The 25,171-nt window shown below is 42.4% G+C and overlaps 1 protein-coding gene across 1 annotated transcript in view; it reads left to right on the plus strand.

Moving 5' to 3' along the window:
• Positions 1-25,171, plus strand: part of itgb6 (integrin, beta 6) — a 149,773-nt gene that overhangs the window by 59,864 nt on the left and 64,738 nt on the right. The window contains exons 6-11 of the mRNA XM_070875560.1: positions 6,811-6,945; positions 7,691-8,108; positions 12,056-12,278; positions 13,989-14,086; positions 21,057-21,176; positions 22,511-22,517. Of these exons, the coding sequence (XP_070731661.1) occupies positions 6,811-6,945; positions 7,691-8,108; positions 12,056-12,278; positions 13,989-14,086; positions 21,057-21,176; positions 22,511-22,517 (1,001 nt within the window). The remainder of the gene's footprint in view (positions 1-6,810; positions 6,946-7,690; positions 8,109-12,055; positions 12,279-13,988; positions 14,087-21,056; positions 21,177-22,510; positions 22,518-25,171) is intronic.

Below are 25,171 nucleotides of genomic sequence, written 5' to 3' on the forward strand. Positions count from 1 at the left end.
TTCCCACTAATCTTTGTGTCATCTGCAAATTTTGTTACACTACACTCTGTCCCCTCTTCCAGGTCATCTATGTATCTTGTAAACAGTTGTGGTCCCAGCACCGATCCCTGTAAGACACCACTAACCACCGATTTCCAACCCGAAAAGGACCCATTTATCCCGACTCTCTGCTTTCTGTTAGCCAGACAATTGTCGATCCATGCTAATACATTTCCTCTAACTCCGCGTACCTTTATCTTCTGCAGTAACCTTTTGTGTGGCACCTTATCAAATGCATTTTGGAAATCTAAATACACCAAATCCATCGGTACACCTCTATCCACCATGCTCGTTATATCCTCAAAGAATTCCAGTAAATTAGTTAATCATGATTTCCCCTTCATGAATCCATGTTGCGTCTGCTTGATTGCACTATTCCTATCTAGATGTCCCGCTATTTCTTCCTTAATGATAGCTTCAAGCATTTTCCCCATTACAGATGTTAAACTAACCGGCCTATAGTTACCTGCTGTTTGTCTGCCCCCTTTTTTAAACAGAGGCGTTACATTAGCTGCTTTCCAATCCGCTGGTACCTCCCCAGAGTCCAGAGAATTTTGGTAGATTATAACGAATGCATCTGCTATAACTTCCGCCATCTCTTTTAATACCCTGGGATGCATTTCATCAGGGCCAGGGGACTTGTCTACCTTGAGTCCCATTAGCCTGTCCAGCACTACCCCCCTAGTGATAGTGATTGTCTCAAGGCCCTCCCTTCCCACATTCCCGTGACCAGCAATTTTTGGCATGGTTTTTGTGTCTTCCACTGTGAAGACCGAAGCAAAATAATTGTTTAAGGTCTCAGCCATTTCCACATTTCCCATTATTAAATCCCCCTTCTCATCTTCTAAGGGACTAACATTTACTTTAGTCACTCTTTTCCGTTTTATATATCGGTATATATTATTATCTGTTTTTATGTTTTGCGCAAGTTTACTTTCGTATTCTATCTTTCCTTTCTTTATTGCTTTCTTAGTCATTCTTTGCTGTCGTTTAAAATGTTCCCAATCTTCTAGTTTCCCACTAACCTTGGCCACCTTATATGCATTGGTTTTTAAATTTGATACTCTCCTTTATTTCCTTGGTTATCCACGGCTGGTTATCCCTTCTCTTACCGCCCTTCTTTTTCACTGGAATATATTTTTGTTGAGCACTATGAAAGAGCTCCTTAAAAGTCCTCCACTGTTCCTCAATTGTGCCACCGTTTAGTCTGTGTTTCTAGTCTACTTTAGCCAACTCTGCCCTCATCCCACTGTAGTCCCCTTTGTTTAAGCATAGTACACTCGTTTGAGACACTACTTCCTCACCCTCAATCTGTATTACAAATTCAACCATACTGCGATATTCCGAGAGGATCTTTTACTAGATCATTTATTATTCATGTCTCATTACACAGGACCAAATCTAAGATAGCTTGCTCCCTTGTAGGTTCTGTAACATACTGTTCTAAGAAACAATCCCGTATGCATTCTATGAATTCCTCCTCAAGGCTACCCCATGTGATTTGATTTGACCAATCGATATGTAGGTTAAAATCCCCCATGTTTACTGCCGTTCCTTTTTCACATGGCTCCATTATTCCCTTGATTATTGTCCGCCCCACCGTGAAGTTATTATTTGGGGGCCTATAAACTACGCCCACCAGTGACTTTTTCCCCTTACTATCTCTAATCTCCACCCACAATGATTCAACATTTTGTTCATTAGAACCAATATCGTCTCTCAGAACTGCCCTGATATCATCCTTCATTAACAGAACTACCCCACCTCCTTTCCCTTCTTGGCTATCTTTCCAAATTGTCAGATACCCCTATATGTTTAATTCCCAGTCTTGGCCACCCTGCAACCACGTTTCTGTAATGGCCACCAAATCATACCCATTTGTAATTTGTGCCGTCAACTCATTTACTTTATTTCGAATGCTGCGTGCGTTTAGGTAGAGTGTTTTAATAGTAGTTTTTAAACCATGATTTTTAGTTTTAACCCCTCCTGCAGCCCCTTTATATTCATACATATTGTCCCTTCCTATCACCTTGTGGTTTACACTTACCACAGTGCTACTCTGCTCTGTTGCCTCCTGCCTTTTGCATTCTTTCTTGGGGTCCTGTTCATCTGAGCTCTCACCCACTCTAACTAGCTCAGAGCCCTCTCCTGGGTTCCCAATGCTCCTCGCATTGAGGCACCGAGCTTTCATGCTTGCCTTTTTATTACACTTTGACCCTTTAGAATTTTGCTGTACAGTGCCCCTTTTTGTTTTTTGCCTTGGGTTTCTCTGCCCTCCACTCATCTCCTTTCTGTCTTTTGCTTCTGTCTCCATTTGTTTCTCTCTATCTCCCTGCATTGGTTCCCATCCCCCTGCCATATTAGCTTAACTCCTCCCCAACAGCACTAGCAAACACTCCCCCTAGGACATTGGTTCCGGTCCTGCCCAGGTGCAGACCGTCCGGTTTTATTGGTCCCACCTCCCCCAGAACCGGTTCCAATGCCCCAGGAATTTGAATCCCTCCCTGCTGCACCACTGCTCAAGCCACGTATTCATCTGAGCTATCCTGCGATTCCTACTCTGACTAGCACGTGGCACTGGTAGCAATCCCGAGATTACTACTTTTGAGGTCCTACGTTTTAATTTAGCTCCTAGCTCCTTAAATTCGTCTCGTAGGACCTCATCTCTTTTTTTACCTCTATCGTTGGTACCAATGTGCACCACGACAACTGGCTGTTCACCCTCCCTTTTCAGAATGTCCTGCACCCGCTCCGAGACATCCTTGACCCTTGCACCAGGGAGGAAACATACCATCCTCGGTTGCGGCCGCAGAAACGCCTATCTGTTCCCCTTACAATTGAATCCCCTATCACTATCGCTCTCCCACTCTTTTTCCAGCCCTCCTGTGCAGCAGAGCCAGCCACGGTGCCATGAACTTGGCTGCTGCTGCCCTCCCCTGATGAGTCATCCCCCTCAACTGTACTCAAAACGGTGTATCTGTTTTGCAGGGGGATGACCGCAGGGGACCCCTGCACTACCTTCCTTGCACTGCTCTTCCTGCTGGTCTTCCATTCCCTAGCTGGCTGTGGACCCTTCACCTGCGGTAAGACCAACTCGCTACACGTGCTACTCACATCATTCTCAGCATTGTGGATGCTCCAGAGTGAATCCACCCTCAGCTCCAATTCCGCAACGTGGACCGTTAGGACCTGGAGGCGGATACACTTCCTGCACACGTAGTCATCAGGGACACCGGAAGTGTCCCTGAGTTCCCACATGGTACAGGAGGAGCATATCACATGTCCGAGCTCTCCTGCCGACTTAACCCTTAGATTAACTTAAATTGGCAACAACAATGCTAAAAGTTACTGACTGATCTAGAAGAGAAAAAAGAAAAACTATTTACCAGTCACCAGCCAATCACTTACCCCCTTTGGCTGTGACGTCACCTTTCTATTGGGTGGGAAGTCTGGTTTGCCGCTCGCTCCTTCCGTTGTCTGCGCTTGGTTTCTGCATGCGCTTGGTGACGAGACTGGAGGTGCTCAGCATCCTCCTGGATGTTCTTCCTCCACTTAGGGCGGTCTTGGGCCAGGGAGTCCCAGGTTCCGATGGGGATGTAGCACTTAAGGAGGCTTTGAGGGTGTCCTCGAAACGTTTCCTCTGCTCACTTGGGGCTCGCTTGCTGAGTAGGAGTTCCGAGTAGAGCGCTTGCTTTGTGAGTCTCGTGTCGGGCATGCGGACAATGTGGCCCGCCCAACGGAGCTGGTCGAGTGTGGTCAATGCTTCGATGCTGGGAGATGTTGGCCTGATCGAGAACACTGATGTTGGTGTGACTATCCTCCCAGTGGATTTGCAGGATCTGGCGGAGGCAGGACTGGTGGTATTTCTCCAGCGCTTTGAGGTGTCTACTGTATATGGTCCACATCTCTGAGCCATATAGGAGGGTGGGTATCATTACTGCCCTGTAGACCATAAGCTTGGTGCCAGATTTGAGGTCCTGGTCTTCAAATACTCTCTTCCTCAGGCGACCGAAGGCTGTGCTAGCACACTGGAGACGGTGTTGGATCCCGTTTTTGATGTCTGCCCTTGCAGATAGTCGGCTGCCAAGACATGGAAAATGGTCCACGTTGTCCAAGGCCGTGCCATGGATTTTGATGACTGGTGCTGTGTGGCGGGGTCAGGTTGGTGGAGGACCTTTGTCTTACGGATGCTTAGTGTAAGGCCCATGCTTTCGTATGCCTCGGTGAAGATGTTGACGATGGCTTAGAGTTCAGCCTCTGAATGTGCGCAGATACAAACGTCGTCCACGTACTGTAGTTTGATGACAGAGGATGGGATGACCTTGGATCTAGCCTGGAGGCAACGAAGGTTGAACAGGTTCCCATTGGTTCTATAGTTTAATTCCAATCCAGCTTGTTGAGAGTGAGATGGAGCATTGCAGTGAGAAAGATTGAGAAGAGCGTTGGCACGATGACGCAGCCCTGTTTGACCCCGGTCCGGATGTGGATTGGGTCTGTGGTGGATCCGTTGGTCAGGATCACGGCTTGCATGTCGTCGTGGAGCAGGCGCAGGATGGTGATAAACATTTGGGAGCAGCCTAAATGGAGGACGCTCCATAGTTCCTCACGGTTGACAGTGTCCATGGGCTTTGCGAGGTCAAAGAAGGCCAGGTACAAGGGTTGGTGTTGTTCCCTGCGTTTCTCTTGCAGTTGCCGCGCGTCGAAGATCATGTCTGTTGTACCCCTTAGTGGACGTAATCCGCATTGTAACTCTGGGAGGAGCTCTTCAGGCACAGGGAGAAGACGGTTGATGAGGATTCTGGTGCTGACTTTCCCAGTGGCAGACAGCAGTGAGATTCCTCTGTCGTTGCCACAGTAAGACTTGTCCCCTTTTTTAAAGATGTTCACGAATACGGCATCTGAGATCTCCTGGCATGCTCTCCTCCTTCCAGATAAGGGCATGCATTCATGCCAATGGTGCTTTTCCACCATACTTTAGTGCCCCAGCAGGGATTCTATCTGCTCCTGATGCCTTGTTGTTCTTGAGCTGATGGACGGCATTTTCTACCTCATGCAGGGTTGGGGTTTTGCTGAGATGGTGGCGGGAAGCATGCTGCAGGATGGAGCCGAGGACACTCATGTCAAAGGCAGAGTCTCGATTAAAGGGATCTTCAAAGTGCTCCTTCCAGCGGGCCCTGACTGCCTCAGTGTCCTTAATGAGTGTCTTCCCGTTCTTGGCCAGCAGTGGGGTGGGGCCTTGGATGCTTGGGCCATAGGTGGACTTAACTGCGCTGAAGAATCCTTGCATGTCAGTTACCAGATAAATAATGTCTGCACTATATTCTGGCAACAATACTAAGCCATGTGTGATTAGGCAGCTTCATTCAGCATGACCATAAAGATGCCCAATGTGGGAGATAATGTCACAGTTCAGTAATGCAAGAGAACATTTTGCTCTTGTGGCTGGCATTGAACCATTTATTTGTTTATCAAAATAGTGTTTCTACCCCCTGATATGCGTCATATACGAGGGCTTTAAAAGAACATAAGAAATAGGAGACATACAGCCCTTCGAGCCTGCTCCATCATTCAGTAAGATCATGACCGATCTTCAACCTCAACTCCACTTTCCTGCCCGATCCCCATATTCCTTGATTCCCTTCAAGTCCAAAAATCTATCGATCTCAACTTTGAATATACTCAACTTCTGTGCATCCACAGCCCTCTGGGGAACTCCAAAGATTCACAACCCTCTGAGTGAAGAAATGTCTCCTCATCTCAGTCCAAAATGGCCAACACCATATCCTGAGACTATGCCCTCTAGTTCTAGACTCTCCAGCCAGGGGATACAACCAATCAGCATCTATCCTGTCAAGCCCTCTCAGAAACTTATATGTTTCAATGAGATGACCTCTCATTCGTCTAAACTTCAGAGAGTATAGGCCCAATCTACTCAATCTCTGCTCATAGGACAATCTCTCATCCCAAGAATCAATCTAGTGAACCTTCATTACACCCATCTAAGGCAAGTATGTTGACAATGGATTCAAAATATGAACATTGTTTTATGAGGTGTTCAAAATTATGAGAAGTTTAGATAAGGTAAATAGGGAAAAATTATTTCCACTGGCTAGTGAGTTGGTAACAAGAGGGCATTTATTTAAGATCATTATTAAAAGAATGAAGAAAGATGTTGGGACAAATTATCCTGCACAGGCACAATGGGATGAATCATTTTATGCAGAGATTTGTTAGGATAGGAGATTCCCTGGGTTATATATTTAGATGCTCTGATATTGACTCCACGAGGCAAAGTATTGTAATTGAACTGTAGTGACCTTAGTTCATTTAATATAACTCCAGAGTGAGGATACTACATGGTGGACTCCCTTTTATACCTGGGTACCTGTGGTATACAGGTGATCCCTGGGTACCTCCACCAGTTGCACCCTCTGGTGGTGCCAGCATAGTGTATACAGTGTGAACCTTGTTGATGGTACCTTCGATAAACAAGTCTCCATCTTATGCAACTATACAGTGACTACACAGAGGGTATATCTTTTGTATACACATATAACACCCTGCCAGAAACTGTAGATGAAGCAGTATCCATAATGGATTTTAAAAAGGAAGTGGACAAATATTTGCAAAAGAACCATTTAACACGGTATGGAGAAATTACATGAAACTGGAACAAAATGGATAGCTCTTTCAGAGATCCAGCACAGGCACGATGGGACAAATGCCTCCCTTTATGATGTAAGATTCTATGATCTCTTCCCTGCCTTTTAGGAGCTGCGATCTGAGGTGGAACTGGAAGTGACAGGGGATACTGATGGAGTGCAGTTCTTTTTCACTGCTACCTGTCATGATGGCACGATCCTTCCTGGACAGAAAAAATGCTCTCATCTCTACATCGGAGATACGGTACAGCTTAGTTTTCCTATTTAAACAAACAAATCCAAATGTCATGTGCTTGAGTGTGAAGAACACTTTTTTTTAAATATTGTCACTTTTAATACCTTGACACTCTACTATTGTCTCCCAATATAGCCAGTCACAAGCATTACAATAAAAATGAAATCAATACTGCAATGCAAAAAAAGACTTGAGTGCGCTTAAAGAAATCAATATCTATTACTAAAGTTGCTTTGTTTCCTCAAAGTAATGCCCCTTTCCTTACTTCTTCCAAAAGAAACTGAGGATAGATCTTACTGACCAACGCAGAAGTGTATCATAGGCATAGAACTGCCCTATCACAAGGACAATAGTGAAGGGATGTGGATGCTTCCATCAGCAAGGGTCACTATATCAGAAGGATTTTATAACTCATGACTTCCCAACTAGCATGTGTGTCAGTCAGGGCCGGCACTGTACACCACTTCCCCATCATTTTTAACAGTCAGCATCAAGCCTATAAATAATCCTGTCACTGCAGAGGAATCAATTACCAGCAAAACTTGAAAACAAACATTCGTACTTACAATTATTTCTAAAAAAAAGAAACTACAAATTATATGAACAGCATCTATAATGTACATGTTTTACTGATGTGCTGATATAAAACAATACCAATCATGTGATAGATGATTGGATGCATATCATGCTTCTTTATTATTTTTATTTTACATTCAAATGAGATATTAATGTGCTATTTTTTATTTAACTTTAGGTTTCTTTCAATGTGACAATAGAATTGGCAGAATGTCTGAAGGAACCGAAGCATATTGTAATAAAGCCTTTAGGATTCAGAGACACCCTAGAGATTGAAATACAGCCAGCCTGTAGCTGCAGCTGCCAAACAAATGCAGAGCACAATAGCTCAAGATGCAGCAATGGCAATGGCTCTTTTCAGTGTGGTGTATGTATTTGTAATGCTGGCCGATTAGGTCCTCATTGTGAATGTACAGAGGAGAACATAAGCATGGGTACCTGCAAGCACAGTGCGGAGAACATTTCCTGTAATGGTCGAGGAGACTGCTACTGTGGGCAGTGTGCCTGTCATCCATCTGAGTTTGGACAAATATATGGTGCCTATTGTGAATGTGATGACTTTTCCTGTGTGAGATTTAAAGGGCTTCAGTGTGGAGGTATGTAAAGGTTTACTTTGAATCCAATTATTCTTTAGACAGCTTGTTATCTATACAGTACCTTTCTGACTTTTTAACCGAGATCACATTTATCTCAGAACCTGCAATAAATACAAGAATGCTCAATTTGAAGGTCCAGTATTAACTTAAAATGACTCAAATAAGTAAACATTTTGATTATTAAAAATGATGGATAAACGAAGGTTAGCAAGTCTATAGTGTACATTCATGAAGATGGTGCATTCATTCACAAGACATTGCCAAGCTTACACAAAGTGTTCAAAGTCTTGTTCAGCCAGTTATGTTCAGGTAGAATGTTTCATAAAGGAGTGATACAAAGTTGTATTCTCTTTAGGTTTTCAAATAAGGCCTATTTGCCACAAGAAACAGGGTGGCTAATATTTTAAGTGCCAATTTTGATAGAATTGGCAAGCTACATTAAGTACCAACATAATCATAATTATTGTGACTGATGGTATTCCATAACTTTGATATCAAGAATTTTGACAATTAAAATTACTGTGGAATGTGAAAGTCACATACTCATGTTATGAGTGAAATTTTCGGAGATCCTTGCCACTGACAAGGCCTTATACACAACAGAAAAGTACCTTTTGTTATTCAGCAAGGCCCTACCGGTGGTGCAGCAAATGTACAAAGAGAATAGTTGAATTATCCCTATGTAGGTGTTAATATAAGGATTGAAGCCTCAATTAATGTAAAAGAAACAATTTGGTTAAAAAATATTTTTGTGAATTCAATTCTTTAAAAAAAAAGTTTTCTTCTAATGTAGCCTTTTTGTGATTTGTCACTTTTTAAGATTTGACAGATATCCTTTTGAACTTGACTACTTTAGGAAATTTAGTGATTGGCTATGTTCAGGATCTACCAAAATCTGTGTAAAATCCACATGAATGTTTTGTAAACATCTCTGTGCACGAAAAGAATGGTGGGCTCAATTTCCCATTGGTGGAGGATATATATGCTGTGTGCTCCAATGCAATATTATTTTCCATGTTTTTGCTACAAATTGTGTTCGAGTCTTGATTAGTGCTGGTTTAAATTCCACTTTGCATTTCAGGTAAACAAACCTGCTTAGTATAACTAAAGTCACGACACTTTTTAATCAGGTGCAGTGTTCAATTTTTCAGAACTTACCTTGGTATTGATTAAATGAAGTTTAATTTTGGTCTTAATGGTTAGAAAATCATGCATGTTGTGAATCAGGCCATCGACCTCTGTGCCTGAATGTTCCATATGCATTCCTGTCATGCAAACCTCTGTGCTAGGAGGCTTAACTCTATAAAATTATGCAGCCTGGTAACAATCCAGCATATTGGAAAATTCAGACCAAAAGTATGTTGCTTTTGATACCATCATCTGTCTAATATATAAACATTCTTTCAGATGCTGTTTCCTGCTGTTCATCCCTTCTCCAATTTCAATAATGCTTTCATGTAACCACAGAATATTTTTATTATTTTCCTTCTCCAACTCTCACATGCAAAGAAATGCAAATTTCAAAATATATTTTATTTGCTACAGCATTTTTGGAAGAAAGGCAAGTACATTTTTAGTCATTAAGAAAAAAACAACTTACATTTCTAAAGCATCTTTCACGACTCCAGGACATCTCAAAGTGCTTAACAGCCATTGAAGTACTTTTGAACTGTAGTCACTAATGTAATATAGGAAATGCGCAGCCAAATTGTGCACAGCAAGTTCCCACAAACAACAATGAAATAGGTGACCAGATAATCAGTTTTAGGTGTTGGTTGAGGGACTCAGAGTTGAGAGTGCTATCACTGAGCCAAGGCTAACACTGTAATTAGCCTCCACACCCTTGTTCATTGATTAGATGTTGAGCTAAGAGTAGGTTTTGTAGAACAGTTTATAGTTTGTCATCTCATAATGTTGCATGATGGATTGTTGTGGAACAGCTCCACACACTAAATAGGGAATCATCCCTCTGCATAATTACCCAAGTGGTCTCAGGTGAGGTTTGGCAAGTTCTTTTGACAGCAAGGGCGATCCAGCAAAGTGTGTTGCTTGGATATGAGGCAAGATTGGCAACAGTATTGACTTAATGCAAAAAATGCTTGCTCAATTCTGTCAGATTGGATTACATTTTCACAGTTCCTATATTTGATTTGGATAAGGAGGATGCAAAATATCAAGTCCAGTTGCAAAGAGGTTTAGAATTATTCTAATACAGACTTGATTAATGTTCGTACCTCTGTCAAATCAAAATACAAGAGCTAAAACCATTCTTTTGACATCCAGGATCAGTTGCTTCCTGAAGGATACTAAGAAGATTATATTCTTCTTGAATGCCATGCCTCATAGATGCAATGTCTTGGCTGATTCTGCCCTCACCCAATATACACATACGAGCACGTTTCCTGCAAAGGTTATAATGATTGAAAGCAGGAGCCCTGACTCCTTTCCCTCACCCCAGCCATGGAACACTGAGACTAAATGGAGAATCCCACTATAACCTTATTTAAGATCAGCTAATTCAACAGAGAGCAGATATTAAACCTCAGACATTGAGTTTGACTCCATTCAAGATCAGGTGCATGCAGCTACACTAGATTATCAGATCTAATATATGCTTCTACCATTAAACCATCATGATAAACAATCATAAAATCATAAAATAGTACAGCACAGAAGGAGGCCATTTGGCCCATTGAGTCTGCACCGGCTCTTACGAAGAGCAACTAAGTTAGTTCCATTCCCCACTCTTTCCCCATATCCCTGCATTTTTTTTCTTTCAAGTATTTATCTAATTCCCTTTTGAAGGCTACTATTGAATCTGTATCCACCACCCTATCCAAATCCCATTTCTCATATCACCTCTGGTGTTTTTTTACCAATCATCTTAAATCTGTCTCTTCTAGTTATCGACCCTTCAGCCACTGGAAACAGTATATTTTTGACTTTTTTCTACTTTTTAAAAATCCTTCATGATTTTAAACACCTTGATCAAATCTCCTCTTAGCCTTCTCTGCTCTAAGGAGAACAACTCCAGCTTCTCCAGTCTATCCATGTAACTATAATCTCTCATCCCTGGAACCATTCTAGTAAATCTCCTCTGTACCCTCTCCAAAGCTTTCACATCTTTCCAAAAGTGTGCTGTCCAGAATTGGACACAATACGCCAGCTGGTGCCGAATCTCCTAATAAACCACCATCGTAAACAGACCATGAAGTTTTATGAGCTAACTGAACCTTTAGAACAACAGAAACAGGCATCCATTTAAACAGAGATAAATAATTTATATGGGGCCTTTGATATCATTAGGACATCCCAAAATGCTTCATAAGCAATGAAATATTTTTGAAGTGTAGCCACTGTCCTCATTCAGGCAAATGTGGCAGCCCATTTGCACACAGCAAGGTCCCACAGACAGCAAATGAGATAAAAGACCAGTTTAATCTATGTTTCGTTGAAGGATAAACATTGGCAAGAACACCAGGAGAACTCCTCTGCTCTTCTTTGAATAGTGGCATGGGAACTTTTACATCCACCTCAACACACACTATTAGGCTTTTTTTAATGTCTTATCTAATAGATGGCACCTCTGACAATGCTACGCTCCTTCAGTGCTGTATTAGTCTCAACCTAGATTTTGTTCAAGTCTGTAGTGAGACTTGACACATAACTTTTTGACTCAGAGAGGTATTTTATCCCTATATATATTTGTTTAATAGGACATTCAAACTGGTGCAGACTAAGCCTATTTAGAATTCTTTCAGAGTAATTCAAATCAACCAATTAAATTAATATTTAGATTCAGTACTTATATCTATTAAGCCCTCTAAATGACATTTCCAGTGCAACATGTTTTAATCTATAATGTGCTGAAAATATGGATAGTTTGCTATGAAAGTTTGAGTTACATTGATTCTCATCAAAGGTTTAATATTCTTTTTCTTTCCTAGGCCATGGGCTATGTGATTGTGGGGAATGCCATTGTCACCAAGGATGGACTGGTGAATATTGTAATTGCAGCACAATTACAGACCTTTGTATTTCTGAAGATGGAGCTCTATGTAATGGGCATGGAGAGTGCAACTGTGGCAAATGTGCCTGCACACAACCAGGGGCCTCTGGGGATAAATGTGAAAAATGTCCAACTTGTTACGACCCCTGCACTTCTAAACGGTAATCTCCACAGCTCAGTAGGAAAAGAATATCCGGTGAATAGCCAACTAGTGTGTCACAACCAAAAATCCACAAAGGAAGAAAAAAAACCTTGCATTTAGGATATTCAAAGTGCTTCACAGTCAAATAAGTATTTTTTGAAGTGTAGTCACTGAGGTACTGTAGGGCAACTTAGCAGCTAATTGCATAAAGCAAAGTCCCACAAACACTAATGAGATAGATGGCAAAATAAATCTGTTTTAGTGAAGTTGGCTGAGGGAGAAATGTTGGCCAGGACATGAGGAGGAAAGTGCCATGGGACCTTTTGCGTCCACCTGAGAGGGTAGATGGAGTCTCGGTTTAATATCTCATCCAAAAGGCGACACCTCTGACAGTGCAGCACTTCCTTGGTACTGCACTGAAGTGTCAGCCTAGATAATGTGCTCAAGGCTCCGGAGTAGGGCTTCCACCTCTGACTTTCTGACTCAGGTAAGAATGCGAGTACTGATCCAAGCTGACTAAAGTGGAATTGACTTGTTGCTTTAAATCCCACTTGCCATATTTCCATTTTACTTGGAACAGTGTAACATGATCGACCATTAAACATCAGAAGTTGTATATAAATACCAAATTTTCTGAGAGAAGAAACATCAAACAAGGTGAAAGTCTATGTTGGAATTTGGTCTGTTATGGGTGGGTAATTGTAAATGATTTCATAAAAGACAATTGATTATCTTCACACTGCCTCAATTGGTTCAAAACCTGATCTTTCTACAGGAAGGGATTTATAATTTACATTCTAAAGTACATTCAAATAGTTTAACTCATGAACTTGTGTGTTTAATGTTTTAAGTTGTAAAGCAGTGTTTTTCTTATTTTTCTTATTTCACATTGCTAAGTGGTCAGAGTTAAAATGTGGGCTTGCATTATGTATGTACTATTCTACTTTAATAATATCATTCATCTGTATCTTAAAATTGCTTGAGTTGTTCCTAGGCTTTGCTTTACATAAGGGTAATTGTGAAATGTCAAGATATAAAGACCTATTATTTTGAACTTCAGTTGTCTAATGCAGAAATGAGTTATTCCTCACCAAAATGGAAAGTAATGATTCTTTAAAAAAATACTTTTTGTACTTTTTCTAACATCCCATATGCCTACCTATAATGTTTTCATATAACAATTCGAAAGCCTACTACAGTTAGAGATATTTCGCAAATTCTTGTTCCGAACAGTGCAAGGCCATTTGTCCTCTGGTGTCTTGCAAGCAATTTTTTTTTAAATAGCCCTTTGGCACAGTTTTGTCTCAAAGATAATTTATGATATAATTACATGTCTTGAAGGGGATTGTGTAGCTGTTTTGAAAACATACCCTATTATTTCATGTGACATGAAATGCTTTTTTTAAAAAGTCATGAATATCTAAAGCTTTCTTATCTGCAAAGAATATGCCAGGAGTGTCTTACTTTTTTTTTTAAATACCATGGCTCCTCGGAGGGAAATTCTCTTTTGAATAATGCCAGTCAAGTATCATCTGTGTAACCATGAGTATCTGGATACTTGACTTAAACAGTCCCCAAAGGCATTTTGTATAGCTGGATATATGTTACACTTGCCATTGTACAAATTGTGTCGGTTTCTAAACCTTAAGGAACATATATGTTTCATCTTTTAATGATAAAGACAAAAGCCTGGCAGTTATTGATGTGTATGATTGTATTTCTTTTGCAGGAGCTGTGTTGAGTGTCACCTATCTAGTGTGGATGGATCAGCAGAAGAATGTCAAGAAAAATGCATGGTAGTCGATTCCACAGTCAATCAAACAGCAGGTAGTAAATGCTACTTTTGCACTTCAATAAAAACGAACCTAGCTCAGAATTATTTTTGCTTGAACTCAATTCACTTTTTTGATGTAGCTCACTGTTTTAAATTCTGGGGACCTGTGGAGTTGAGACAGATAAGATCAAGTCAAAATATGTAGAACTATCACAAATCCAAGACACAGAGGATTTGCTTTTCTTTCAAGCAGATGTCTAATATTTACAGCATGGATTTTCATGGAAATTAGATATAAATTTACATTTGATTCAAACTTCCAATGATCATAAATAAATATTCATGTTAATCTGCTTCCTTTTCAACAGCACTACTTGTTGTTAAATGGTCTCAGCCAAGGAAGTGGTAGAAACATTAGATACCTCAGCCAGAGTTTACATTCATGATCATTATCCAGTGACCCCTTCTGAAAGCACTCAGTCCATGCATAAGGGAAGGACAGGATAAAGCCTGGCTCCCAATTGTCAAATAAATGAAGAATGGCCTTTGCATTCAACACCAAATGGGGTGGCTCCTATGGAATTATAACCTAGCATAATATACTAAGCTCAGGAGAAAAGTGGGAGGAAACAGAAAAAGTGGGGAATATGAACTTATTTCAGTCCTCTGAGGCATTCCTCTAGTGCTACCTAATACTACAAATTGAAGCAGTTCCCTTCTTTAAGAAGTGTATTAAAGAGGGCATTTTAGGTGTTTCTGTTCCTTTTGAATAAATCCTTTTGAGGAGGGAGTCTTAGTCCCAACCAAACATTAAAAAGTGCAAAATGTCATGAATATTAGCTTTGCAAAACCATAATTTATTTCATTTTACTCCATAATGGTCCTGCATAGTAACTTTAAAATATTTATACTGCCTAGTAAACAGTGAATACATATCCATCAGCTGGTAATTCTATGTAACAAGGGCAAAGTAAAAAAATCCATTGTATCAGCTTCAGTTCTGGAAAAATTAATTTAAAAAAGAAACCAAGCTGCAGAAGTGTTTTCAGATGAAGATGGTTATTATATAATGGAATTATTTGGGGCTCTGACCACAATTTTTCAAATATCTTTAGATATGGGCATTCTGCTGGAGGACTGAAGATTGCCAATGACAACTTGTTCAAAAAGGGAGAAAGCAAAGAAAGAACTTGGATTTATGTAGTGTCTTTTGTGAACTCAGGACATCCCAGAGCACTTTACAGCCAAGTATTTTTGAAGTGTAGTCAATGTTGTAGTGTAGGGAAATGCAGCAGTCAATTTGCACACAAGCAGCAGTGAGGTCATCTTTTTTGGTAGCATTGGTTGGACATTGGAAAAACTTCCTGTTCTTCTTCAAATAGTGTCATGCGATCTTTTATGTCCACCTGAGAGGGTAGACAGGCACATGATTTAACTTCTCATCAAAAAGACGGCACTTCTGACAGTGCAGCACTCCCTCAGTACTGCAGTGAAGTGTCAGCCTGGATTATGTGCTCGAAGCCTCTGGAATTAGACTTGAACCCAAAACTTCCACTTAGCTAAGGCTGAGAAAGGAATAAATCGGCCCAATAAAGCATCTAAAGGTCATAATATGAGATACAATTAATCCTTATATAGAAAGACCTGGATTAATTAAGAACAGGCAGTGAGAATTTGTAAAGGGAAAGTCATGTCTGATGAATTTATTGGATCTTTGAGGAAATAATGGAATGTATAAATAAATGTAAATAAAGTAATATAAAATAAAGGAAATGAAGTAGATGATGTGTAGATGAAAGAAAGAGAAAGTTTGGCAAATTATTTTTTTTACACAGAAGGTAGTTAAGGTATGGAATGCCCCAACAGAAACAGTGGTGCAAGTGGAATCCATATGACTTTTTAAAAGGAAAGTGGATAAATATTCGAAGAAAAAACTTAAAAGTTATGGGGTAAATGCAGGGGAATGGGACTATGTGGAAGCTCTTTCAGAGACTCAGCATAGGTATGATGGGCTGAAAGGCCTCCTTTTGTGTTATAAGATTCTATGGAGGATGAAACTGGTCATTGCCAGTAACACAAAATGGGCTGATAGATAATCGGCAACCTGTTTTACACCATGCCTGATTTTCTTTTTCATTGAAGTCTGTGGAAAAGAAAATTGGACATGGTCGAATTGCGCCACCAATTGCTCTCAGTCTGTTTTGCGCGACTGGCGATGGCCAATTTCACCCCCTATAATTCGATGGATGGGATTTCATTCATTCTGGCATTAGCTATGTCTACACTCAACTATCAGTGAAAGTGAGCTAGATTTTTCTACAGTAATGAATACATTAAATCAAGTAGAATCTCTTGTGTGGTTCAGTGGATAGCACACTCGCCTCTGAGTCAGAAGGTTGTGGGTTCAAGTCCCACTCCAGGAACTTGAGCACATAAATCTAGGCTGACACTCCAGTGCAGTGCTGAGAGACTGCTGCACTGTTGGAGTTGCCGTCTTTCAGATGACACTTTAAACCGAGGCCCCGTCTGCCCTCTCAGGTGAATGTAAAAGATCCCATGGCACTATTTCAAAGAGCAGGGGAGTTACCCCTGTCTTCTGGCCAATATTTATCCCTCAATCAACATAACAAAAAAAAATTATCTGGTCATTATAACGTTGCTGTTTGTGGGAGTTGGCTGCTGCGTTTCCCACATTACAGCAGTGACTACAATCCAAAAGTACTTCATTGGCTGTAAAGTGCTTTGAGACATCCGGTAGTCATGAAAGGCGCTATATTAAATGTAAGTTTTTCTTCATTTTTTGATAAATTACTTAATACAACAAACAGTAACAGTACATCAATCCATATATTAAATGTGGCCTCCTACCTGAAACAGGTGAGCACTCTGCCTACCCTTTTCAGAACCCTACCCAAGAAAGACTAATCAAATAAAGTGACTACATTGGCAGAGGCACTGGGCATTATCCATAATAAAAGCCTTCTCTTATATTCAGAAAATGAGCATTGTGAGATTCAAAGCAAAACTGCAGGGGGCTGAGGTTAGCCACAAAATTAGTGCGTTCTTTCTGTCTGTTGCAACTGCTATGAGGCCCGAGCCATTTTGAACCTTACCTGCATATTAAATGTGGCCTCTGGCTACCCTTCTCACAACCTTACCCAAGAAGGCAGTGGCCGGAGCCCCAGTGTAAACAGGACAGTAAATGACCTGATGCCATTTTCAGACCACGATCACCACATTCAAGCTGAGTGGAGACAGTTGAAATCAGCCCCTATGTGCTGTTTGTGACTTTTTCTTCATGGACAGCTTTGTGATGTTAACATCTTAGGAAGGGATTTTAAACAGAATACCCAATGTTGTGCTTGAGTAACTTTTTCATGTTTGTACCATCTAGCAAATATATTTAGTTAGCCACCCTTTAAGAACTGCTACACTCCTAAGGGTCAAGTTTCGGCCGCCCACTAGAACGACGCACATCGGAGAGGCCCGCCTAATTTATAGAACAAAAATTGCGCCGACGACTTACCTCGCGATTCTCCGATAGCTGTAGGCCCATTTCCACCTCGGCGCTGCGCAGCTGGAGCTACTGGGAGCGGAGCTACAGCCCTGCGCCAAAAACAGTGCCGGCAGCTGCGCGCGTGTGCAGTAGCTCCCGGCGTGCTGTCTCCGGGGCGACGACCCTATCCCAGGCCGAAGGGATGTCACCCCTATCCCCGGCCGAGTGGCCTGTGCATCTTACCTCAGCGGCGGGGCCTGCCCGCCCGGCTTCTCGCTGGGGGTGGCCCCACCTGAAGACCTCCTGGGAGCCCAGTATAGTCGTCGGCGGTGGCGGGGCGTGTCCGCCCGGCCTCTCACTGGGGGCGGGCCCCGCCCGAAAAGTCATCGGCGGCAGCAGCCCAGCATCGGCGGCGTGCGGCCCCTGCCCGAAGTCCTCTTCGGGGCGCAGCTTCTTCGTCGGTGGCTGGGCCCGCCCGCTCTGCATTGCGCTGGGGCGGGCCCCGCCTGAAGAGACGTTGGCAGCCCGGCATCGGCTGCTTGCGGGCCCCGCCCAAAGTCCTCAGTGGGGCCCGGCTTCTTCATCGGTGGTGGGGCCCATCCGCCTCGCATCTCGCTGGGGCGGGCCCCGCCCGAAGAGTCAGCGGCAGCCCGGCATCGGCTGCGTGCGGGCCATGCCCGAAATCCTCAGCAGGGCCCAGCGTCGTCGTCTTCTCTCTTCCCCCCAATCTTCTTCTCTCCCCCCCCCCGCCAATCTTCTTCTCTTCCCCCCAATCTTCTTCTCTTCCCCCCAATCTTCTTCTCTTCCCCCCCCCAATCTTATTTTCTCCCCCCCCCAATCTTCTTCTCTCCCCCCCCCATCTTCTTCTCTTCCCCCCCCAATCTTCTTCTCTTCCCCCCCAATCTTCTTCTCTTCCCCCCCAAACTTCTTCTCTTCCCCCCCATCTTTTCTCTTGCCCCCCCGCCAATCTTCTTCTCTCCCCCCCCTGCCAATCTTCTTCTCTTCCCCCCCAATCTTCTTCTCTTTCCCCCCCCAATCTTCTTCTATTCCCCCCCAATCTTCTTCTCTTCCCCACCCAATCTTCTTCTCTCCTCCCCCAATCTTCTTCTCTTCCCCCCCCCCAATCTTCTTCTCTTCCCCCCTCCCCAATCTTCTTCTCTTCCCCCCCAATCGTCTTCTCTTCCCCCCCCAATCTTCTTCTCTTCCCCCTCACCAATCTTCTTCTCTTCCCCCCCCCCATCTTCTTCTCTCCCCCCCCCGCCAATCTTCTTCTCTCCCCCCCCGCCAATCTTCTTCTCTCCCCCCCGCAAATCTTCTTCTCTTCCCCCCCAATCTTCTTCTCTTCCCCCCCTCCCCAATCTTCTTCTCTTCCCCCCAATCTTCTTCTCTTCCCCCCTCCCCAATCTTCTTCTCTTCCCCCCCAATCTTCTTCTCTTCCCCCCCTCCCCAATCTTCTTCTCTTCCCCCCAATCTTCTTCTCTTCCCCCCTCCCCAATCTTCTTCTCTTCCCCCCCAATCTTCTTCTCTTCCCCCCCCAATCTTCTTCTCTTCCCCCCTCACCAATCTTCTTCTCTTCCCCCCCCAATCTTCTTCTCTTCCCCCCCTCCCCAATCTTCTTCTCTCCTCCCCCGCCAATCTTCTTCTCTCCCCCCCCCGCCAATCTTCTTCTCTTCCCCCCCAATCTTCTTCTCTTCCCCCCTCCCCAATCTTCTTCTCTTCCCATGCCCCGCCCCCCCCTCCCCTGGTGCTGCAGTAGGTGAGTAGAAATAGTTTTTTATTTATTGAGTGATTTTTAAAAACATTTTAAGTTTTAATTTTTTAATTTATTTGGATTGATTTATTGGTTTACTTATTGATTTTTTATCATTTATTATTGATGATGGCTCTTTATTTGTAAAAGTGAAGTATTTAATGTTTGTAAACTCGTCTCTCCCCGCACCGCCCCCCACCCCCTCCCATTTTTCGTTCCATACGCCTGATTTTTGTGTCGGCAAGGTTTTTCTGAGTGTACAAAAATCTACACTTACTCCATTCTAAGTTAGTTTGGAGTAAGTTTTCACTGCCTAAATTTGCAAAACAGGCGTAAGTGGCTGGACACTCCCCCTTTTGAAAAAAAAATCTGTTCTGAAATGAAAGTGTTCTAACTGACTAGAACTGGAGCAAACTAAAGGCCGAGAATTGCAATTTCTAAGATACTCCATTCTAAACTAGTTGCTCCAAAAAAATAGGAGCAGCTCGGGCCGAAACTTGACCACCTAGTTACCTGCACCCTCCCCAACCAGGTCCAACAATGCTCCCTGTGTATGGGGAAATAAGCATCTGTTGAGGCTGGGCTGCCACTCTATCAGCATTGGTGCACCTTGTAACGCGGACAATTTTTGACCTGATTGGGGAATCAGCCCTTTCAAATACCTAATTTGCACCTTCTACTTTAAATAGGACTAAGTCAATTATTCCAGCATAAAACATTCATTACTACGTTAGTAAATATATTTTTACTGGTCAAGGTCGCAGATCAGAGCCTGAGTTGTTAAATGTCACCACAGCCTTGCACTTGCTTTTGGCTTGTGTTTCTCATAGCGATTACAATAAACATTTCAAAATCTTTCAAAGATAATTACTTTTTCTAGACGTAGTGTATGATAGAAAGCATAAAGCTGATTTTATAAATCTGCACTCATGTAGGGAATCTCAAACACTGGCTATGCATATTGGGGAATTTTAGGTGCACTGTCCATGAATTTCCAGCTACTAAAATGAGTAAAATTGGCACACATATGTCAAAAGAAACAAAGGAAACGTAATAGTCAAAGGGCCAAATACTGAACTTAGTTATTTTAATAATGAATATTAAAGGTTTCAAATATCTTAAATAAAAATCAGTATACATTTATTATTGTATCCCTCAAAGCTTTAAGTGAAATGAAATGATAGTCACACAACTGAAAAACAAACATGTACTTCTGAACTTTAACGCTTCACTAGTTTTGTAGTGGAAGTTCCCATGTGAAAAGTTTTCAAATGTTGTACCATTTTTTCCCTTTAAAAGTACCTGGCCTATTCAAGAGGTCTCAATATCATTTTGGTTGTATGAACATCCATTAAATGTAACATAATCTAGGTATATTAGCTGTTAGAACTAACAATGAACAAAGTATAGTATACAATGTATCATGGGTATTGTGGGCTATTGAGTGTTGTAGAAAGCACATTATGAATGATGAAAGAATGCACGATTGATTATATGAAATCCCTACCAAAGAAAGTTGACAGATGGATTTGTTGGCCAATGCTGATGGACCACACATGGAGCTACTAAAGTCAGACATGGCTGAGAACCCTTCCTGACAAACCATTTGTGTGGAAAGCAAGATTTTAAAAGAGCTGTAATGAAGGATTATTTTACCATTCATTGAAAAGACAAATTAAATCATCCAAAACCGCGTACAGTGTGCATCAGTTGTGATTTAATTAATTTTTAAAAATATATTTGATTCTCAATATATTTTCCCAAACCATTTTTATAGAATTTGAAGAAAGCCAATCTTTCTACTGTTCTTTGAAAAGTGGCAATGATTGCACAATGTCATTCCGTTTTGTTAAAGATGGACATGGAAGATCAGTTCTTTTTGACCTGGAACGAACAGGTGAGCTTGGACAATGCAAAAATTTATATCAATGTATAAAAGTCTTATATCTGTCATTGTCACATCTCAGGATGTTATGCATCTATAAGGAAAAACTTAGCAACTTGCTAAAATGAGGAATAATCTGTTAAATTATGAATTAAACATCTAAACTAAATGTGAACTAATCAAACACAGTTCAATTTAATCCCAAAATGGCAAGTGAGAGGAGATGGCCAGTCAAATTATTATAGAATTTTGTGAAGTTGGTATGAGCCACCATCTTAGGAATTTAAGAACAGGAGTAGGCCATTCAGCCCCTCGAGTCTGTTCCGTCATTCAATCAGATCATGGCTGATCTGCTTCTCAACTCCACTTACCTGCCTTTGATCAATATCAAAAAACTATGGATCTTACTCTTTAAATTTCAATTAACCCAGCATCCACAGCATTTTGAGGGGAGAGAGTTCCAGATTTCCACTACTGTTTGTGTGAAAAAATGCTTCCTGATTTCCCTCATAAAAGGTCTAGCTATAATTTTAACATTGCATCCTCTTGTTCTGGATTCTTCCACCAGAGCAAACAATTCCTCTGTATCTACCTCATTGAATCCCTTTATCATTTCAAACACTTCAATTAGATCACCCCTCAACATTCTAAACTCCAAGTAATACAAGCCAAGTTTATGAAACCTGTCCTCATAATTTAACCCTTTAAGCCCCGGTAACATTCTGGTGAATCTGCACACCACCCTCTCCAAGGCCAATATATCCTTTCTGAGGTACAGTTTTCCAGATAGGGTCTGACCAAGGCTCTGTACAACTGAAACATAATTTTCTCCGCTTTGTATTCAAGTGCCCTTGATATAAAGGCCATCATTCCAATAGACTTTTGGGTTACCTTTTGCACCTACACACTAGTTTTTAGGGATTTGTGTACATGGATACCTAAATTCTTTTGCTCCTCCACAGTTGTTAATCTCTCACCATTTAGAAAATATTCCAATTTGTCATTCTTGCATCTCAAGTCGATGACCTCACATTTCCCACATTGAACTCCATCTGCCACAATTTTTTCCCTCTAACTTCATATGTTCATGTCCTTTTGCAGCTTTATGCTCCCATCTATACAACTTCCTGTGCCTCCTAATTTAGCATCATCTGGAAACTTGAATGAAGGAATAGAGAGTTGTATATCCAAGACATTAATATACAAGGTGAAAAGCTCAGGCTCCAGTATAGATCCTTTGAAATTTTCCTCCAGCTGAAAATTTATCAGTAAAATTTACATTTATAATTTGCAAAATGCATAACAATGGAACAAATCTGAATAAGATGCCATCCTTCTACCCCCAGCCCTTCTGTACTCCTCACTCACAGTTCCCTCCCAGTGCCCCAGTCCTATTCCTGTTGGTTCACAGATCTCATCAGCCACACGTTCTCCCAAACTCCTGATTCCTCCTAGTCTCCCTCTTAAATGCTCCAAACACTTCTGAATACCCCCATGTCCCAATTTCCCTTGAGGACTGCCAGAGCCCCTAAATACTAATCCATGATTGGAGAGGATGTAGGGAGTTACATAAGAACATAAGAAATAGGAACAGGAGTAGGCCATACAGCCCCTCGAGCCTGCTCCGCCATTCAATAAGATCATGGCTGATCTGATCATGAACTCTGTTCCACTTCCCCGCCCACTCCCCGTAACCCCTTATCAGTAAAGAAACTGTCTATTTCTGTTTTAAATTTATTCAATGTCCCAACTTCCACAACTCTCTGAGGCAGTGAATTCCACAGATTTACAACCCTCTGAGAGAAGAAATTTCTCCTCATCTCTGTTTTAAATGGGCGGCCCCTTATTCTAAGATGATGCCCTCTAGTTCTAGTCTCCCCCATCAGTGGAAATATCCTCTCTGCATCCACCTTGTCAAGCTCCCTCATAATCTTATACATTTCAATTAGATCACCTCTCATTCTTCTGAATTCCAATGAGTAGAGGTCCAATCTACTCAGCCTTTCCTCATAAGTCAACTCCTCACCCCCAGAATCAACCTAGTGAACCTTCTCTGAACTACCTCCAAAGCAAGTATGTCCTTTCGTAAATATGGAAACCAAAACTGCATGCAGTATTCCAGGTGTGGCCTCACCAATACCTTATATAGCTGTAGCAAGACTTCCCTGCTTTTATACTCCATCCTCTTTGCAATAAAGGCCAAGATATCATTGGCCTTCCTGATCACTTGCTGTACTTGCATACTATCCTTTTGTGTTTCATGCACAAGTACCCCCCAGGTCCAGCTGTACTGCAGCACTTTGCAATCTTTCTCCATTTAAATAATAATTGCTCTTTGATTTTTTTCTGCCAAAGTGCATGAACTCACACTTTCCAACATTGTACTACTCCATCTGCCAAATTTTTGCCCATTCACTTAGCCTGTCTATGTCCTTTTGCAGATTTTTTGTGTCCTCCTCACACATTCCTCCCATCTTTGTATCGTCAGCAAACTTGGCTACGTTACACTCAGTCCCTTCTTCCAAGTCGGTGATATAGATTGTCAATAGTTAGGGGTCCCAGCACTGATCCCTGCGGCGCCCCACTAGTTACTGGTTGCCAACCAGAGAATGAACCATTTATCCCGACTCTCTGTTCTCTGTTAGTCAGACAATCCTCTGTCCATGCTAATATATTATCCCCAACCCCGTGAACTTTTATCTTGTGCCGTAACCTTTTATGTGGTACCTTGTCAAATGTCTTCTGGAAGTCCAAATACACCACATCCACTGGTTCCCCTTTATCCACCCTGTTCGTTACATCCTCAAAGAACTCCAGCAAATTTGTCAAACATGACTTCCCCTTCATAAATCCATGCTGACTCTGCCTGACCGAATTTTGCTTTTCCAAATGTCCTGCACTGCTTCTTTAATAATGGACTCCAACATTTTCCCAACCACAGATATTAGGCTCACTGGTCTATAGTTTCCTGCTTTTCGACTGCCTCCTTTTTTAAAGAGGGGTGTTACATTTGCAGTTTTCCAATCTGCTGGGACCTCTCCAGAATCCAAGGAATTTTGGTAAATTACAACCAATGCATCCACAATCCCTGCCGCTGCTTCTCTTAAGACCCGAGGATGCAAGGGTTAATGGTGTTTTTTTTTGAAGAGGAGCTTATGTTTTAAAGAAGTACAGACAATGTTGGAGGATAGTGATAGGTAATCTTTATATGGCACATTTCAATATAGAACTAATGATGTTATGGCTGGAAAGTGAAAATGTAGAAGATTGTAATTAGTTTTATCGTCTCATGTTGAGGGAATCCTGGAAATGGTTCCAAGGTGATTTAAGAATATGGGGCTCAAAATTGGCCCACCCCTTTCTCAGCGCACTCACCAGAGATGCGGTGACTTTGTGAGCTGAAAACAGCGCCGAAAAAAATCTCCCCTGATTCTGGCGGCTGTGTTGCCTCTCCCAGGGCTTGGCACGGCGTGGCCAGTCAATTGGGGGGCCTTGCGCGAGAAACAGTGCCGGCAGCTCTCCACATGCGCGTTGGAGTGTGCGCGCTTGCGCAGTCGCTCCTGCCCCCAGCCTCTATGTGCGTGCTGCAGCGTGGGCCCTGATGCGTCCCGCCCCTATCCCAGGCCGAGTGGCCTCCCGCACAGGCTGGCCCGCTGCCTTCCCGGGCTGAAGATTGATAGGTTGGGGTTCTGGGGGGGTGGGGGCTGGATAGAAGGCCACAACAAACAGGTTGATGCGGGGCTCAAGTCGGATGGCGGGGATCGGGTGGGGGAGTGGGCGAAGGGAGTTTTGATCCGGGGGGGCGGGGGGGAGTTTTGATCCCGGAGGGAGGGGAATTCCGAACCACAGTGTGGGTTCGATCACCGACCCCATGGGGGTAGGGGGTTCCGATCTCATGGGCGGTCCGATCCCCGACCTCTAGGGAAGACCCTAGGTGCTGTTCTGATCCTGGAGGGTCTGATCCCCGACCCCGGGAGGTCGGGTTGTTTGTAAGGGGTGGGTTGATG

The sequence above is a fragment of the Pristiophorus japonicus genome, chromosome 3, assembly GCF_044704955.1.
Source record: "Pristiophorus japonicus isolate sPriJap1 chromosome 3, sPriJap1.hap1, whole genome shotgun sequence".
Taxonomy (NCBI): domain Eukaryota; kingdom Metazoa; phylum Chordata; class Chondrichthyes; family Pristiophoridae; genus Pristiophorus; species Pristiophorus japonicus.